Consider the following 20788-nt stretch of genomic DNA (forward strand, 5'->3'; position numbering starts at 1 on the left):
TGCAAGAATGGGCTGCCATCAGTCAGGATGTGGCCCAGAAGATAATTGACATCATGCCAGGGCGGATTGCAGAGGTCTTGAAAAAGAAGGGTCAACACTGCAAATATTGACTATTTGCATCAACTTCATGTAATTATCAATAAAAGCCTTTGACACTTATGAAATGTTTGTAATTATACTTCAGTATTCCATAGTAACATCTGACAAAAATATCTAAAGTCACTGAAGCAGCAAACTTTTGGCCATGAATGTACACGATCCATGTCTCAAGGCTTACAAATCCCTCTTTAACCTCATCCACACTGATTGAAGTGGATTTAACAAGTGACCTGGTCAGCCTGTCAGGGGTATCAAACTCTGCCTAGTGTCTGCAGGTTTTAGTTTTATCCTTTAAATACCTAAACAGGGGCGTTCCTTACTAACTAGTGGCCTAGTACAAGGGAGGAGAGAAAAACCTGATTCTGGGACCTCAGTGGAGAGTTTGACACGTGGTCTTTGTCATGGAAAAAACATGTTCTGTCCACTCAGTGTATAAAAGGCTAAGTAGAGCCAGGTGGCAAGTCAATTGTGTGTTGCTGTCAGTAACCAGGACCTGGATTATCGATGTAAGATTATCTTTTTTTGGAAGAGGACCTATTTATGTAATTGACACACTAAGCTTGGGGTAGATGAAAAACAGGTCATTTGAAATGCAACATTTCATTCAAGCGCCAACAATTCATGCAAATAAGACCGGAAACTCAACTGCTTTCTATATTTTTATTGCAATAAGATACAGATATACTTCCAGACATTCAATTAATGACATTATATTGAAATATTGCAAGAGACAGTCCTCAATGATATTGATTCAAATATGAACAACTAAGTGACTAATGACATTTAACAGATAAAACATGACGTTTTTTTCTTCCAGAAATGTAATGGAATAAAGCAGTATAGATTAATACTACAATATACAACAGACTGGTAACTGTGCAAGAAGACTCAAGAACAATGAGATTTTAATGAAATCGTTCATAATACAGCTACTGGCAACTTGGGGCACGTTCGTAAATTCACTCTGGCTTTCTACTCCTATTTCAGAGCACTCTCGTCTGACTGTGCCAGAGCCCAGAATAACTGATGAATTTACAAACGCTCAACACCCGTTGAATATGGCCGGTGTCAGTAAACGTCGGCAAAAAAAAGCGTAATAAAATTGTTTCCAGCAGCAGTTAGTCACCAACGCTCTGGATAACATGAAAACGGCCTAAATCAGTTCTGCTAGGACGAGAAATGTTCAGTGGGGTTTGTGGAAGTAGCTAGCCAACGTTAGCTTGGGTGCTTGACTACTGTTGTGAGGTCAGAACGCTCGGATCAACCCTCCTCGGTCAGAGTGTCTAGTGTGCATCCTGAATACTCAGAGATGAATGAAAAACGCCCTCAATTTACCAAGGCCCAGAGGCCACTATGGAACTCCAGACTGAATTTACGAATGCAGTCTTGCTCTCCAGAAGACATCAGGAAACAGAAAAGCATTGAAAATGAACACACAAAAAAATAATACTAAAAAGAGACCAACTACACAGTGTGCAGTTGTAAGTAGTACACTTGTATTGTACAAGAGCCACGCACAATTGAATAAAGTTCAGGGAAACACGACAATGAAGAAAGAAGCTGGAGATCTACCGAGGTCAACAAGCTCTGAGAATGGGGAAAGCAAGATGTGCTTGTACCCCTTTTCACACTACTGACCAGTTCACCGAGCTGCACTGCGCTCGCCTGGTTACGCATCCAAGCATAGTTCCAGGAACCGGCCAGCACTACCGTTTGGGTTGACAAGATTGTGTGAAAAGGGTATGAGTCTGGAAGATACTCCTCAGTCTAGACATTGAGTCCATCTGTGTAGAGTGTGGGATATCTGAATCATCAAGTGACTTCTTTCCCTTGCTCTCACAAGCTCCGCTCTACCATTCCACAGCGGGGTGAACTTTCTTCCCAGAACATTGTGTGTGGAACAGCAATATAAAATATTACGCAATCCACTGATAACGGGTTTCTCAACCACAAGTTAATCATTCACTTATGGCAAGAAACAAACATGTTTGTGGGACTTTGCTGTAAGTAGCCACATAGCTAGGTTTTCTATATACATTCCTCTACCACAAAATAAATGACAAAAATCGATCAATATCAACTAGATCAAAAATAGGTAGTCCATCTGATCCACCACACATTAAATATTAAACATTTCTGGTGAGAGTCCCCAATAATGAGAGTACAATACACTCTTGACAATATGCCTATTGGTGGTCAAAATTATAGTAAAAAAAAAAAAAAAAAGAGCTAAATAAACATGACTGAAAATAAGTTGATACCCCCCAAAAAGGATTCTGTTCAAGTTGAACCAAGCGGGCTCATAATTTATCAATTCAAAATATATTTGATATAGAATTCCTTATATAAATGACATCTTTATGTTTTTAAATATCGTCCTCACTAGCTTCTAAAACAACTCCAGCCAAAAAGAATGCAACCTTACGAACAGACAGTATTGGACCACAGCCCCCATAATGCAACACTACAGAGAATTGGACCTCGACCACATTGGTTTCCAATGAAGTCCCCATGCATTCACATGGGTCTCCATCGTTGTCAGCTAGCATGACTAGAATAGCAATGAAGGCAACACAACAAAAGCTATCATGAAAGTATGGGCATCCGAATTGAACTGACAATACTATTACAAGCGATCGTAGAATGAGTATAGTAAGCTTCAGGACATATTGCCTGCTTTGCATGGCTTAGATAGAACTGAAGGGAGAAGGGGATTGATGTCTACACACTAATGTCTTGGCTCCTATACTGCGCTGCGTTTCTAAGGTGCAAAAAGGTTTGGAATTTGACACAATCGTTACAAAAATGAATAAATGTACCAAAATCCCTTGCTGACACTTTTGACATGTCTTCCCGTATGAAAACAGCATGCATTGTAACAACAATTAACGTGTTTGGCACTTTAATTTTGATGTCCGATTCTAAATGGTGAATACAAAACTTTAAGAACAGGTTTCCCGTTCCATCTTTGCTGTCTGCATGTGCGTGGCCTCAGAATACATTTCTTCTAGAAAGTGGCATCTCAAACGACCTGTTTTATTTTTGTTGTCCGACTGCTTGTAAATGGACAAGACTCTTATAAACTCTGGTTTTACGTGTGTGTGTGTGTGTGTGTGTTTGTGTACAGAACCGATCATTATCAACCAAACATTTCTCATTGAAAATAAGTACCGCAAAAGAACCACAAGGCTGTTTATTGTTAATGATGTTCATCTGCCGCCGCCATTTTTTCCCCCCATTCTTTTGTTCTCTCGCCAGACATATTTCGGCAAAACCCCCAATAAGTGAGGTCTTTGTAGTGGGGTAAACTATGGATTTTGGTCCATCCACATTAGTTATAGTGGCGTATCCAACGGTTGGTCAATCGTAACGTCCGATGGCTGCCGAGGAGAGATCAGACTCATAAAAAACAAGAGTTGAACTGTGTAGAGGGCCAGATGCCACTGCTAGTACAGGACCCAGTTGGGTGACAATAGACCAAAGGGAAATGGTGAAAATGTGTATATTTTGGTTACCATTTCAATTTAGTTACTGTGTTTTGCAGCTACTGGACACAACACTGGGCTTAGCCTAACCATGATTGTACAAATCGCACGTTGTTCATAAAACAACAGTCTGGATTTGAGGGGTAGGTAGACAAGATGGCAGTACTTCCCCAAGTAAAAACGATTCCATAGCTCCAATTCCCTTGCCTGTGGAAATTGACAAGAGACATACAAGGGAAGCATTGTAGCAATGGTAAACACAGAGTGGATGAGTTAACTAGAATGATATGGGATAACAGGCATAACGTAAGTACCGAAACATATGGGAAGAGTTGGGAGTACTAACGTGACAACTTCCTCAGACAAACATCTGTTAAGTTAGTTTGCATTTCTCAGTTTAAATAAGCTGGGGATTTTAGAACCACAATAAGGCTTCTTTTCCAATGTTATAGCCATTTGACACCAGTGTCGATACTCAGGCGTGGCATCTGTATAGTTGGTGGAAGATCGGAGCAGGCAAGATGGAGTTGTCTCCTCAGCGAGGTTGACAAGACCTGGAGGAGGTGGGAGGTTGTCCTTGGAGGAGCACGAGGGTGGAGGAGAAGGAGGTGGCAGTGATAGAATGTTTATGTTTGAACAGGTACGGGCTCTCTCTCACCGTCTCCTTCCTGCTCTCCTTCATCCCCCTCTCCTTCTTCCTCTTCCTCCTCCTCCGTGTGCTGCTCCAGCTCCTCACGGGTGATCATCTCAAAGTCATTTCCATTGCTGTGCTGCGAACCCTCGTCCTCACGCCGGTCGCTGTCTGTGTCAGAGCGCTCAGCGGTACTCGCTGACGTCCCCGTCCCCTTCGCCACCTCGCCTTCTTCCATCCCCTGTGGCACTGTGCCCTCGTCTCCTTCCTCCTCTTCCTCCTCACCGTCACCCTCCTTCTCATCGCTGGTCTTGCCCTCAGTCTTGTCCTGGCTTTTCTTGCTGGAGTCCCGCGGGCCCTTGTACTCGTGCGTGTAGAGCGGGCGGAAAGAGTCGATGAAGCCCACGTCAGCCGTGAGGTTGGGCAGGAACCAGAAGTGGTGGCGTCCGCCCGTCACCAGCCAGATGATCACAAACAGGATGCAGCGAGCTGAGGGGAGATAAACATTGTCAAATGGCATTGTAATGACAAAGCAAAGGCCAGCAACTAACGTCAACGGTGCTGAGGGGAAGGAACGCAACCCTGTGACATCATCTTCAGTGCCGTGTCACCCAGTTTGACTCAAGTCTCTAGGTAAACATACAAGATAAATTATAAAAAGGTAAAAGAACAAAACGGAATTTGAACTTTATTGGAATTCCCTGTTAAATGGTTACTGCAAGATTCCGGCATTTAATTGGCTCGCAAAACTAACACTTAAGTTCTTGCATACTGCACACAGAGACATAGAAATGGTATCCACGAGTACATCCGACTCTGTGTAGAACAAGGGCTTAATGTCAGAATCTGGCAGTATCCCTTTAAGGTTATTAGCAATATGGTGATCACATGCACAGGGAATGTGAGGGGGGGACGGGACTTTTCAGCTGTGTGGAGAACAGGCCGTAGCTCAGGTGACCAAGTTCCCTGATGGTCTTCTTGTCCTTCCTGCGACACCTGGTGTTATAGGTGTCCTGGAAGGCAGGAGGCGTTGCTGTCAGCGGCAGTGGAGTTGCCATACCAGGCTGTGATGCAGCCCGACAGTATGCTCTCGATGGTGCTCCTGTAGAACACAGAGCCCTCAGAGACGGGATACATTTCCTCAGCCTCCTAAGGTTGAAGAGTTGCTGTCGTGCCTTCACCACGACAGCAAACCTGTGTGGTTTGACCATTTCAGCTCCTCGGAGACGTGTACCCCGAGGAACTTGACGTTTTTGACTGTCTCCACGGCGGCCCTGTTGACGGGGAAGGGGTGTGCCCAGCCTCATTCCTCCTGAAGTCCACAATCAGCTCCTTTGTTATGCTGACGTTGAGGGAGAGATTGTTTACCTGGCACCACGCCAGCAGTGTCCTACCTCCTCTCTGTAGGCCGTTTCGTTGTTGGTAAACAGGCCTGCTACTGTCGTGTTGTCAGCGAACTTGATGGAGTTGTAACTGCGTGAGGCCACGCAGTCATGGATATACAGGGAATACAGGAGGGGACTGAGGACACACCATTGTGAGGCCAACCATGTTGAAGATCAGTGTGGAGGTGGTAATGTAGGCTACGTTTGTTAAGAAGTTGAGGTGATGTGGTGTTTTGACTAGCCTCTTGAAGCACTTCATGATGACAGAAGTGAGTGGTACGTACATCCCCCGTGGAGACCATCAGCACGTAGCCCTCGCTGTCCTCGGTGGCTCACCCTTATGCTCCAAGCGTGAGAAAAAGGGGTTTAGCTCTTCCGGTGTTAGTGTCTGTGATGCGATTGGCTTTCTTTTTGTAATCCGTGATCGTTAGAAGCCGCTGCCACATATGCCTCGTATCCGACCCGCTGAATTACTCCTCCATTTTGCCCCTATACTTGTGTCTCGCATTTTTGTCGATCTCCGTGGGTCGTATTTGTGCTGTTTAACCATACAGTTATCCCAGGTCACTTTGCCCTGTTTATAAGCAGCATGTCTCTCCTTCAGTTTCCCAACAAGGCTGCCATCAATCTACGTTTTTGGATTCCGGTAAGTTTTGAAAGATGCCATCGGTATCACATCATCTCTTTATTTTTGTCGGCGTATTCAATGATGTTATCCCCAGACGCGACCTGGAACATATTCCAGTCCGGCGTGATCAAAACAATCTTGGAGCATGGATTCTGATTGGTCAGAACAGCGTTGTACAGTCCTGACCACCGGAACATACCTTTTGAGTGTTTGTTTGTAGGCGGGGAGGAGCAAAATGGAGTCGCAGTTTGATTTGCCGAAAGGAGGACGAGAGAAGGCTGTTAGTTACACTATTTTTAGTTGTACACAAGTGTCAAGAGGTTGGGTGTTTTCTTTCTTACCAACAGCCAACAGCAGTATACTGGCCACGAAACAGCCTGCTGCCACGCTCAGGTAGTACACACCCACACGCATCTCAGCCGGCCACAGCGGGAAGAGAGTGGCCGCGATCACTGCAATTACTGGAAACAGAGACGCAGGCCTTAGTACAGTGGAAAATAAGCATTGTTATTCCCTTTACCAATTCATAGGGATGGTCATCTGAAATGTTGACTGTTTGAGTAACAGCATTTTTCCCCCGTAGTCAAATAAAAGTGACTTTTAGAACAAGGCATGCACTGGAGAAAAAATTGAGCATTTATCTGTATGCTAACATTGCGCAACAATGCCCGATTTATCATAACCACGACAGATAACAAATCCTAATTGCCCCATATATACACACACCCGTCAAAAAAAAAAACAAGTGCCATTTTAAGATTAATTTATTGAAACCGTAAAATCAACTAATTATATTATATATAATCTCCAAAGAAAATAATCATTTAAAAAAAGGCACTAACATCAACAGTGACGCTTGCTTGTAAAAGTTTATGGCTGTGCAACGGCCTAGCTTTGTTTAGTTAATTTCCCGAGCCCATAGCACAGTCAAGAGGCTCCTATTTTATAGTATAAATCATGATGTAACATAACAGAATAAAATAGAACAGAATATTTTTCCAAATTGATTTTTTTTTTGCCAGTGCTAATTGATGCGCGTCTGGAATAGTTATTCTCCAAGTGCTCACTTAAAACTGGGCTCAATATGTCGAGGCAAAAAAAATTCTGGGTTACAAAACAGAATTTTCGATTGAGACGTTCAATTTAGTTTATTCTGATATTCTTTTGAATTTAAAAAATGTATTAACAATTCCACATTGAACAATGCATGGTGATGAACTGCAGCCACTACATCTGTTAGGTGAGTAGACATAGGCTTAATGATTGAAAATACACGCTGTCTTTCTCAAACTCATCTGTTAGGTGAGTAGACATAGGCTTAATGATTGGAAATACACGCTGTCTTTATCAAACTCATCTGTTAGGTGAGTAGACATAGGCTTAATGATTGAAAATACACGCTGTCTTTCTCAAACTCATCTGTTAGGTGAGTAGACATAGGCTTAATGATTGAAAATACACGCTGTCTTTATCAAACTCATCTGTTAGGTGAGTAGACATAGGCTTAATGATTGAAAATACACGCTGTCTTTCTCAAACTCATCTGTTAGGTGAGTAGACATAGGCTTAATGATTGAAAATACACGCTGTCTTTCTCAAACTCATCTGTTAGGTGAGTAGACATAGGCTTAATGATTGAAAATACACGCTGTCTTTCTCAAACTCATCTGTTAGGTGAGTAGACATAGGCTTAATGATTGAAAATACACGCTGTCTTTCTCAAACTCATCTGTTAGGTGAGTAGACATAGGCTTAATGATTGAAAATACACGCTGTCTTTCTCAAACTCATCTGTTAGGTGAGTAGACATAGGCTTAATGATTGAAAATACACGCTGTCTTTATCAAACTCATCTGTTAGGTGAGTAGACATAGGCTTAATGATTGAAAATACACGCTGTCTTTCTCAAACTCATCTGTTAGGTGAGTAGACATAGGCTTAATGATTGAAAATACACGCTGTCTTTCTCAAACTCACATTTTAGAATTTTTTTCGCTGTCTATGTTTAAATGTGTTATAGGCGAATCTATTCTAAATGGCACAAGCAGTTCGCAAAGTAGCCTAAGAAGGAACAATTACGTGACGCAATTATTCCAAAACTGCTCGTGGCTGGAACCACCTATTCCCCTTACTTCGGTAAACAAGTCCATTTTGAACGCGATAAAACTGTTGTCATTTGGCAAGGAATGTAGCTTGTGTATCCCATCAGTTAGATATGTTTTTATAGGCATTTATTTCTGTAGGCCTAACGGGAGCTTGTGTGCTCATTTAGCCCGCATGTGTAGAGGGAGTGATCAGAAAGCAATTGCTTTAGTGAGACACGGAGGGGAAAGGGAATTTAGGGACGGAGTGATGCTTGGCTTCTTTTTTTATTGTGCCTCGCAAATGCACATGTACAAATGGAACACTAGAATCAAACACTAGAATCTTTAAGACAACGTTTCGACCTCTGGTTAGAGATGGAGTTTTGCCGTCCATTCCGACTACTCATGACCATCCCTACCAATTCAGCCGCAATTAGCAGTTATTTGCGAAAGACAGTTTAATCAGTTATCAAAATGGAATATTCTAGGTAATTAACGCTACAATTCCACTCACCCAGAATCAGTCCCATGGCAAAGGTTTTAAAATGGACTGGGTCGTAGATCCAAACAAATACCTGGAAAGTGGAGTAAATGTGATAATTTTAAATTTCACCTTAGAAATAGTTTTTAATTTATCAATCACAGCGATTCACCGTTTTTTTTTACACATCACATGGTGAACTCCGTGCAAGTCACATTGAACCCTTTTGCCATCATATCATCATGTCATGCTTACATGGCAAACTGACACCACAAAGAAGGTCTCTCATCATGGAGAATGTGCCTCATTACGTGCACCCCCTCAAACAGTTATCTTGTGAAAGTAAACTCGTTTGCTCTGGAATTCTCTCAAAATGCCACAGGGAAAGACAAACACCAATGTGCTGAATTCATGCCACAAAGATCAGAATCTTCACTGTCTTTCAAAGTGAATATTACAACAATGACCTCTGGCTACACGCCAACTGAAACATACTCACTTTTCCAGAAAGTCTTTCATATTTTTACCCATCCTAATCTTTGGAGAGGCGGAGCCCTTTTCCCAGGTTCCAACTCACCTCATTGCCATCCAAGAAGAGCTGATCCTCATGAGGCTCCAGTTTGAATTTCTTCTTCACGTCTTTTTTCTTCTTTGGCGTTCCGGGGCTATCGTCCTGAGCACAAAGAAACAGTATGGACATATGGCCTTTATAAAATAAAAATTTATCTAGATCTAGATTTATCTAGATTCTATGACCAAACCACTTCAGTGGTCTAACCTCTTACAAACTATACAACATGTTCATGGCCTATATAGTCAGTTCAATTTACATACACTCTTCTCCTTCTTTAGATCTGAAGCCTCTACATCCTTCTTCTTCTCTTTCTCCTTCTTTACATCTGAAGCCTCTGCATCTTTCTTCTTCTCTTTCTCCTTCTTTACATCTGAAGCCTCTATATCCTTCTTCTTCTCTTTCTCCTTCTTTACATCTGAAGCCTCTACATCCTTCTTCTTCTCTTTCTCCTTCTTTACATCTGAAGCCTCTACATCCTTGGAATCCTTCTTCTTCTCTTTTTCTTTCTCCTTGTCTTTCTTGATGTCCTTCTCTGGCTTCTTCTTCATGACTTTCAGAGCACGGTGGAAGAATTGCTTCTTCAGCAGCCTGGAGGAGAGCAGAAACACCGGAACACATAATTAAGATCAACCATGGTCAAATATTGTTCAGTGCTTCATCATATTGTTTCAGATGTTGTTGGGAGCCCCTGAAACCATTGGGAGCCTGTATAAAGTCCTTGTAGAACCTTTAACATTACACACATTTTGCCCCAATATTCTTATGCCTCGAACTTCCTAATTACATAGGGACAACATACACACATGAAAGTTGTAGTGAACAATGTGTAGTGTGAAAGCAACTTCTGTTCTAGTGTAGGGTAGTAGTTAGACAACATCCAGCACTCCCACATTAGACTAACTTGTTGCAGTAGTCCACCACAGAGTCTCTGGTGGTGAACACGGCCTCCTCTCCCTTCTTGGCTTTGGCCCACTTGGAGTCCAGCAGACAGTCCACCGCCTTGGAGGCTGACAAAAGGAAACAGACAACCATGTTCAAAATGACATCAAAGATGGTAGAGTGATACAGTACGTTGAAACTCAATGACTAGCATGCTATGAAAACATTCTGTAATCCTGGTCCCTGGGGATGTGTACAAAAACTCCTCTCCAACAGACAGCACGTCACAGATATTTAAAACAACGACTGTGCAGCATTTACTGACACTGTTGACAGAATAGGTCTGCTATGGGGCTAAAGTCATTGGGCAAATGTAAACATTGGCAGGTCAACAGTACTACTATGAGATATAGTGAGAGATTCTGGGTCAAAGGTTAACTCTATTCCAACCCGCAACTCAGCAGGACCGGAAGAAATAACAAATAAACGCCAATTGTCGTCTCTCACATCAAGACACCGTCGTCATTAGTTACCTTACTACTAAGACACCGTCGTCATTAGTTACCTTACTACTAAGACACCGTCGTCATTAGTTACCTTACTACTAAGACACCGTCGTCATTAGTTACCTTACTACTAAGACACCGTCGTCATTAGTTACCTTACTACTAAGACACCGTCGTCATTAGTTACCTTACTACTAAGACACCGTCGTCATTAGTTACCTTACTACTAAGACACCGTCGTCATTAGTTACCTTACTACTAAGACACCGTCGTCATTAGTTACCTTACTACTAAGACACCGTCGTCATTAGTTACCTTACTACTAAGACACCGTCGTCATTAGTTACCTTACTACTAAGACACCGTCGTCATTAGTTACCTTACTACTAAGACACCGTCGTCATTAGTTACCTTACTACTAAGACACCGTCGTCATTGGGCCTACTACTAAGACACCGTCGTCATTAGGCCTACTACTAAGACACCGTCGTCATTAGGCCTACTACTAAGACACCTTCGTCATTAGGCCTACTACTAAGACACCGTCGTCATTAGGCCTACTACTAAGACACCGTCGTCATTAGGCCTACTACTACTAAGGCCCAGATTTATCCTGACCAAGAAAAACTTCAGGCCTCAGGTAAAGATGCACTACGCAGAAAACGCTCTGCCATTTCCTGGCTGCTTAAATTCTAATAGTTTGCCCAAGTTTATGTGACAAAACAAGCAAGTATAGTGCAGAAAATTACAGGAAGCATAGAAATTGCGCACATAGAACAGATTTACAGCTTCTTAGACTTGCATTCAATGATATCTGTCATTCAATAAACATATTTCTATGTGAATTGGGTTGGGTCGGTCCAAAAATTATATATTGCAGCTTTAAAGTCTAAAATTGGGGTTTTCCTTGTCAAGTGGTAAAAAAAAAAAAACTGATTTAATCCCCAAAAAGTGTTTCTCAAACCAGTCCCCACAATGATAGCCTATTTGAAGTAGGGATATTCCAACCAGAGGTCGACCGATTAATCGGAATGGCCGGCCGACTTCAAGGTTTCATAACAATCGGTAATCGGCATGTTTGAACACCAATCATGACCGATTACATTGCACTCCACGAGGAGACTGCGTGGCAGGCTGACTAGCTGTTATAATTTCTCATTGAATCACAGCCTACTTCGCCAAACAGGTGATTTGACAATCGCATTCGCGAAAAAAGCACTGTCGTTGCACCAGTGTGTACCTAACCATAAACATCAACGCCTTTCTTGAAATCAATACACAAGTATATATTTTTAAACCAGCATATTTATTTAATATTGCCGGCTAGGGAAATTGTGTCACTTCTCTTGCGTTCTGTGCAACAGAGTCAGGGTATATGCAGCAGTTTGGGTCGCCTGGCTCGTTGCAAACTGTGTGAAGACCATTTCTTCCTTACAAAGACAGCCAACTTCGCCAAGCGGGGGATGATTTAACAAAAGCGCATTTGCGAAAAAAGCACAATCGTTGCATGAATATACCTAACCATAAACATCAATGCCTTTCTTAAAATCAATCCACAGAAGTAAAAAATGTTAAGCCTGCATATTTAGTTAAAAGAAATTCATGTTAGCAGGCAATATTAAACTAGGGAAATTGTGTCACTTCTCTTGCGTTCATTGCACGCAGAGTCAGGGTATATGCAACAGTTTGGGCCGCCTGGCTCGTTGCAAACTAATTTGACAGAATTATGACATAACATTGAAGGTTGTGCAATGTAACAGGAATATTTAGACTTATGGATGCCACCCGTTAGATAAAATACGGAACGGTTCCGTATTTCACTGAAAGAATAAACGTCTTGTTTTTGAACTTACAGTTACCGGATTTGACCATATTAATGACCTTTGGCTCGTATTTCTGTGTGTTATTATATTAGAATTAAGTCTATGATTTGAGTGAGCAGTCTGACTCAGCGATGGTCGGCAGCAGCAGGCTCGTAAGCATTCGTTCAAACAGCACTTTATTGCGTTTGCCAGCAGCTCTTCGCAATGCTTTAAGCATTGAGCTGTTTATGACTTAAAGCCTACTCCCGAGATGAGGCTGGCAATACTAAAGTACCTATTAGAACATCCAATAGTCAAATGTATATGAAATACAAATGGTATAGAGAGAAATAGTCCTATAATCCATATAATAACTACAACCTGAAACTTCTTACCTGGGAATATTGAAGACTCGTGTTAAAAGGAACCACCAGCTTTCATATGTTCTGAGCAAGGAACTTAAACATTAGCTTTCTTACATGGCACATATTGCACTTTTACTTTCTTCTCCCACACTTTGTTTTTGCATTATTTTTATATTTAGTATTTGGAATTGGAGTTCTCCCCAATTTCGTGGCATCCAATTGTTTAGTCGCTATCTTGTCTCATCGCTACAACTCCCGTACGGGCTCGGGAGAGACGAAGGTTGAAAGTCATGCGTCCTCCGATACACAATCCAACCAAACTGCACTGCTTCTTAACACAGCGAGCATCCAACCCGGAAGCCAGCCGCACAGGAGTCGTTGGTGCGCGATGAGACAAGGATATCCCTACCGGCCAACCCATCCCTAACCCGGACGACGCTAGGCCAATTGTGCGTCGCCTCCCGGACCTCCAGTCGCGGCCGGTTACAACAGAGCCTGGGCGCGAACCCAGAGCCTGGGCGCGAACGCCCTTAACCACTGCGCCACCCAGGAGGCCTCTGTTTTTGCATTATTTAAACAAAATTGAACATGTTTCATTAATTATTTGAGACTAAATTGATTTTATTGATGTATTATATTAAGTTAAAATAATAGTGTTCATTGTTCATTCAGTATTGTTGTAATTGTCATTATTACAAATATATATATAAGAGGTCGACCGATTATGATTTTTCAACGCCGATACCGATTATTGGAGGACCAAAAAAGCTGCTACCGATTAATCGGCAGATTTGTAATAATGACAATTACAACAATACGGAATGAACACATAATATAATACATCAATCAAATCAATTTAGCCTCAAATAAATAATGAAACATGTTCAATTTGGTTTAAATAATGCAAAAAAGGTGTTAGAGAAGAATGTAAAAGTGCAATATGTGCCATGTAAGAAAGCTAACGTTTAACTTCCTTGCTCAGAACATGAGAACATATGAAAGCTGGTGGCTCCTTTTAACATGAGTCTTCAATATTCCCAGGTAGAAGTTTTAGGTTGTAGTTATTATAGGACTATTTCATTTACCTTTGACTATTGGATGTTCTTATAGGCACTTTAGTATTGCCAGTGTAATAGTATAGCTTCCGTCCCTCTCCTCGCCCCTACCTGGGCTCGAACCAGGGACACATCGACAACAGCCATCCTCGAAGCAGCGTTACCCATGCAGAGCAAGGGGAATAACTACTCCAAGTCTCAGAGCGAGTGACGTTTGAAACGCTATTAGCGCGAACACCCGGCTAACTAGCTAGCCATTTCACATCGGTTACACCAGCCTAATCTCGGGAGTTGATGGGCTTGAAGTCATAAACAGCACAATGCTTGAAGCACAGCAAAGAGCTGCTGGCAAAACACACAAAAGTGCTGATTGAATGAATGCTTACGAGCCTGCTGAGGCCTACCATCGCTCAGTCAGACTGCTCTATCAAATATCAAATCATAAACTTAATTATAACATAACACACAGAAATACGAGCCGTAGGTCATTAATATGGTCGAGTCCGGAAACTATAACCTCGAAAACAAGACGTTTATTCTTTCAGTGAAATATGGAACCGTTCCGTATTGTATCTAACGGGTGGCATCCATCAGTCTAAATATTCCTGTTACATTGCACAACCTTCAATGTTATGTCATAATTACGTAACATTCTGGAAAATTAGGCGCCCAAACTGTTGCATATACCCTGACTCTGCGGGCAATGAACGCAAGAGAAGTGACAATTTCACCTGGTTAATTATGCCTGCTAACCTCGCTTTCTTTTCGCTAAATATGCAGGTTTAAAAATATATACTTCTGTGTATTGATTTTAAGAAAGGCATTGATGTTTAAGGTTCGGTACACATTGGAACAAGGACAGTCCTTTTTCGCGAATACGCACCGCATCGATTATCTGCAACGCAGGACAGGCCAGATAAACTAGTAATATCAACCATGTGTAGTTAACTAGTGATAATGATTGATTGATTTTTTTAGACAAGTTTAATGCTAGCTAGCAACTTAACTTACTGCATTCGCATAACAGGCAGGCTCCTCGTGGAGTGCAATGGAATCAGGTGGTTAGAGAGCGTTGGACTAGTTAACTGTAAGGCTGCAAGACTGAATCCCCGAGCTGACAAGGTGAAAACCTGTCGTTCTGCCCCTAAACCCACCGTTCCTAGAAATACAGATTTCCGATTTGTTATGTAAACTTGCAATCAGCCCTAATTAAAATCTGCCATTCCGATTAATTGGTCGACCTAAAAAAAAATATATATATATATATATATATATATATATATATATATATATATATATATATATATATATATATATATATATATATATATATATATATATATATATATATATATATATATATATAAAAGGGGTCGACCGAATATGATTTTTCGATACTGATTATTGCTGATATATATAAATGTTTTTAAATGGGCAGATTAATTGGTATCAGCTTTTTTTGGTCCTCCAATAATCAGTATCGAAAAATCATATTCGGTCGACCTCTAATTCCAACAGTACAAACCTGATTCAACTAGGCCTAGTCACAGCTTGATGATAGTTGACTAATTTAAGCACTTTGTGTGCTAGTACTGAAAGATCAAATGCTGTGGGGACAGGCACCAACTGCCGCTGACTGGTTGGAGAATCAATGTCCTAAATGAGTGAACGAACGAGAGCGTATGAACGGAGCACTGACCGATGAAGTAGTCCACCCGGTGGCCCATCATGTTGGTGGACTTGGTGGGGCAGTTGAAGCGGAGGTACTTGGCCACCGCCTTCTCCTCCTTGGTGGGCTCACTCACCTCCTACACAGTGAGGAAAAAGGGAAATCACAAGTCTGTGTGCTACAATGCCATGTTGAGTTGAATACCGTCAATACTTACTCTTCTGCTGCGACACGTTTGCTGCTGCTCATGCCCCTTTATGTCATTTAGCAGATGCACTTGCGTGCATTTTTTATACGCATGGGTCGCCCCAGGAATCAAACCAAATACCCTGGCGTTTCAAGCACCATGCTCTACCACCACCTGAGCTACCGGGGCACCATGCTCTACCACCACCTGAGCTACCGGGGCACCATCCTCTACCACCAACTGAGCTACAGGGGCACCATGCTCTACCACCAACTGAGCTACAGGGGCACCATGCTCTACCACCAACTGAGCTACAGGGGCACCATGCTCTACCACCAACTGAGCTACAGGGGCACCATGCTCTACCACCAACTGAGCTACAGGGGCACCATGCTCTACCACCAACTGAGCTACAGGGGCACCATGCTCTACCACCAACTGAGCTACAGGGGCACCATGCTCTACCACCAACTGAGCTACAGGGGCACCATGCTCTACCACCAACTGAGCTACAGGGGCACCATGCTCTACCACCAACTGAGCTACAGGGGCACCATGCTCTACCACCAACTGAGCTACAGGGGCACCATGCTCTACCACCATCTGAGCTACAGGGGCACCATGCTCTACCACCATCTGAGCTACAGGGGCACCATGCTCTACCACCATCTGAGCTACAGGGGCACCATGCTCTACCACCATCTGAGCTACAAGGGCACCATGCTCTACCACCATCTGAGCTACAGGGGCACCATGCTCTACCAACTGAGCTACAGGGGCACCATGCTCTACCAACTGAGCTACAGGGGCACCATGCTCTACCAACTGAGCTACAGGGGCACCATGCTCTACCAACTGAGCTACAGGGGCACCATGCTCTACCAACTGAGCTACAGGGGCACCATGCTCTACCAACTGAGCTACAGGGGCACCATGCTCTACCAACTGAGCTACAGGGGCACCATGCTCTACCAACTGAGCTGCAGGGGCACCATGCTCTACCAACTGAGCTACAGGGGCACCATGCTCTACCAACTGAGCTACAGGGGCACCATGCTCTACCAACTGAGCTACAGGGGCACCATGCTCTACCAACTGAGCTACAGGGGCACCATGCTCTATCAACTGAGCTACAGGGGCACCATGCTCTACCAACTGAGCTACATGGGGCACCATGCTCAACCAACTGAGCTACAGGGGCACCATGCTCAACCAACTGAGCTACAGAGGCACCATGCTCTACCAACTGAGCTACAGGGGCACCATGCTCTACCAACTGAGCTACAGGGGCACCATGCTCTACCAACTGAGCTACAGGGGCACCATGCTCTACCACCAACTGAGCTACAGGGGCACCATGCTCTACCACCAACTGAGCTACAGGGGTACCATGCTCTACCACTAACTGGGCTACAGGAGCACCATGCTCTACCACTAACTGGGCTACAGGAGCACCATGCTCTACTACCAACTGGGCTACAGGAGCACCATGCTCTACCAACTGGGCTACAGGAGCACCATGCTCTACCACTAACTGGGTTACAGGGGCACCATACTCTACAAACTGAGCTACAAATGACAAATGGATTAGGGTGAAGTTGCAACTAGACTCTTATCTTGGGCCAGTTTTGCATTTTCCCTACTAATGGTTAAGGTTAGAATTGGGGGGAGGGGGGCTGCCATCCAGCATATGACCACATGGTGTTGAATGACATTCATGAATTGAAGCATTTCATATGATTTCTAAAGAAGCATTTATAAAAATCAACAAAACGGAATGATGTAACAGGCTATTTCACTGGGAATTCCAGAAATAGTCGTATTATGGTGATATATGGGACTGTAGTTCTTGTTTTGGACATTACAGACAACGAACACAAACTATCATTGGTCAATTTCCTCGCACCCCCCTCCATTTTGCTCAGTTTCATAATCTCCTGCTCCAAGCCTACTGACTGAATATGGCCCTGGTCCGACACTGAAGCCAGTACTGCCTGCTAACATGGAGGGGAATGAGAGAGCATCAGCACACTGAGATTCAGTCCTGCCTGCTGCTGCCTCTGGCCCAGCTTGCTGGCTTCGCGCTATACAGTACGTGATGAAGCAAGGAGGGCTTAGAAACAGGGGTTTGGTTCAGGTATGGGCATCATCAGTCACAAAATATAGACACACGAGGCCCCACTAAATGGAAAAAACTCCCATCTTTACCTGAGCCCCATCCTATGAATATGAGGAGAGGGACTTAGGCCACCCTCGCTTCCCCTATGAAAGACAGTTCTGTTCAGTAGGGCCCACCGTAGCAAAAGCAATACACAATAGGCAAACTAAAACCTGTGTTCTTCTTGGAAATATCAGGCAGTAGATTATCTCCTCGTTTCACAACGTTGTCTTGATAGTCCCTACTCTTTCAGGCACAGCTGCCCCCTCTCTCAGCTGCCCACGTCGTGGCCAAATAAAATTAAAGTCCAAATCTGGTTACAGTCAAATAGTTGATGAGGATAGCATAGCCACTGCCAGCAATCAAACCTGGGTAGTGTTTTGTTCAATGTTTATGCTCACCGAAAGTTCACATCACTCATCATAGTAATGAAGCAACATAGTAATCAGTTATACAAAACATGTGTTTTTCCCTTACCATCTCATGAGACAGAGCTTGAGAGAATAAAAAGAGAGCAAACTGGATATAAAGGAATAGATGTAATTTCAACTATTGCATAATAACATACCCTGTTCCTGCAGCCAGGAGAAGGACATATGGAATATTAAGCCATTTTTTTACCACTGACAGCCAAGGTGTCGCCTATCAGCTGTTGTTGATGCATGTCAAGGTGATGTGAACCTGTTGCGTAATTTGACAATGACCAGAAGGCCTGAATTGTGTGTAATCGATTCGATTAACTTCCATTACACTACAGTAAGGTATGTTATTGTCATCAGGTTGTCGAGTTGCATTTCGTGTGTTGGCATGACTTTGAGGGTGGGTATAATTTGCAGAATGTTCCAAAAGGAATCGGTTCCAAAAACTTGGTAAAGTACAAGGTTGTAAACAAACAACCATACAAATTTGCATGATCAATTCAACTAACTAGATGCCGAATAGGCATCAACTCACCACGTAGCTTATTCTTAATGTTTGTCCAAAGGCTACCGGAGACATTTTTCGGGAATAAACGTGGTGAGTGAAAACAAAGTAGCCCACTCCCTACCCGGTATCATCTTCTGCCGCTATACAACTTTGTATGCGTTGTTTATTGGCAAACGTGTTATTTACTGGAACAGATTCCTGTTGGAACGTAACACAAATTATACCCACCCGGAGTTTGTCTCAAACAACTGAGAGGGACTTCCCCCAAAGAAAACTAGTCCAGCATTACTTGCAAAACTATTGCAATTTGTACAATGACCAAATGCACCACGTCAACGTAGTTTTAAATTAAGACTATTCTCGTGTGGCCTTCAAACATCAATTAATGAGGATGTGCTTGCGCATCAGAGGCATTTGGCTTGCCAAAACAGTAACATTAGTTAGCTATTTATATATTCCAAAACACGTCTTGGCTTCACATCTGGTTGCCCGCAATGAAACCGCAACTTGCTTTCCTATCATTGTGATGGTAACGTTAGCTGGCGAGTTTTGTTAGTAGCTGGTAGCAAAGCTAGTTGGCTACGGGTTTGCGCTAGCTTTCTCTACCTGGTTTCTGAGATATCCTGGCTAACTAGCAAATTGTACATACCTAATGTTACTGTAACGTGACCTACCTAATATCTACCTCCTCTTCAGCTAAATGTATTATCCGGTAACGTTCGCTAACTAGCTAGGTAATGTTCTGAAATAGCTAGGTATTGCTATTTGAAATATTCGTGTTACAGATAAATGTTATGCAAAATGACTTCCTGCAAAACGAAATATTTCATTCGTTAGCTGCTAGCACAGCTTTTCGCCTATTATCAACAGCATCGAATCGCTAGCAACATTACCATATTAGAAAACTAGTCTGTTGCGGGAAATATTTCAATCTTGAAAATAAACTCTCTGTAATACATCCAAGCAAAAACGATCTTCTTCCAGTTAGCGTTAAAATGATTTTACCTGGATCCGTTTCTTATGCCTCCTGCGCTCCGCCATGATTCTCCAACACAGCTCCTTTGACGTGTAATCACGTAGTACGTACGGGGAATATCGCGAGAGCAAAATGCCCCCCCCCCCCCGGTGGGGTTTATCGGCGGTTGACATCCAACGTTATTGTGCATTACCGCCACCTACTGTACTGGAGTGTGTGCCAGAGACAGGGAGAAACTAAATCCTACCTGCCAGCCCCGTTGCTCATAAAAAAATATAACAAAATATTTGAGACTATATCTAATGATGTTCTACTCAATATACTCTTTAAACTCATTTCCTGTATCCCTTTCTCCCTGATCCAGTAATTCATTGCCAGCTGCTGTCTCCTAATCTACAATGGCATTTCCCCCATCTCCATCTGTAGTGCAGCCACTGGGGACGTCCAACACGCCCCCACTACATATTCTGAGTCCTTGTCCCTGTATGACATCGAGCCATTCCTATGATGTCCGGGCTGCTGAACTATACGCTATACTTCTATAGTCTATTACAGATCAGATCAATGCACTCCTTCCCTGTCAGACAGCGCATCACATTTAGCACCTTCTTACACTTTCCTACCACTCTCTCAATGTGTTCTGCTCAGGTCAGTCTAGTGTCAAAGTTTACCCCAAGTTTCTCCCATATAACCTCAAGCATACCTCATCTCCCACCTTCCTCCTGGTAAAGAACACTGTCTGAGTTTTCTCTACAGAGAACCTGAATCCCCACATTAATGCCCACTGCTCTACCTTATTAATTGCTTCCTGTACCTTCCTGACTATATATGGCACATTTCTTCCTCTTTTCCATAAGTCCCCATCATCTGCAAATAACGACCTCCCAATATCCGGCT

At 42.9% G+C, this 20788-nt stretch overlaps 1 protein-coding gene across 1 annotated transcript; it reads right to left on the bottom strand.

The window, feature by feature from the left end:
- Positions 1-745: 745 nt before the first annotated feature.
- On the bottom strand, positions 746-20003 carry LOC109871585 (translocation protein SEC62-like). The gene is made up of 8 exons (XM_031806737.1): positions 19921-20003; positions 15674-15782; positions 10269-10374; positions 9628-9955; positions 9371-9466; positions 8827-8887; positions 6570-6689; positions 746-4704 (listed from the first exon to the last, which is right to left on the bottom strand). The coding sequence occupies exons 1-8, from the start codon at positions 19954-19956 to the stop codon at positions 4211-4213; spliced, it is 1350 nt and encodes a 449-aa protein (XP_031662597.1). The 5' UTR covers positions 19957-20003; the 3' UTR covers positions 746-4210.
- Between the last annotated feature and the right edge of the window lie 785 nt (positions 20004-20788).

The sequence above is a fragment of the Oncorhynchus kisutch genome, linkage group LG27, assembly GCF_002021735.2.
Source record: "Oncorhynchus kisutch isolate 150728-3 linkage group LG27, Okis_V2, whole genome shotgun sequence".
NCBI classification, from domain to species: Eukaryota; Metazoa; Chordata; class Actinopteri; order Salmoniformes; family Salmonidae; genus Oncorhynchus; species Oncorhynchus kisutch.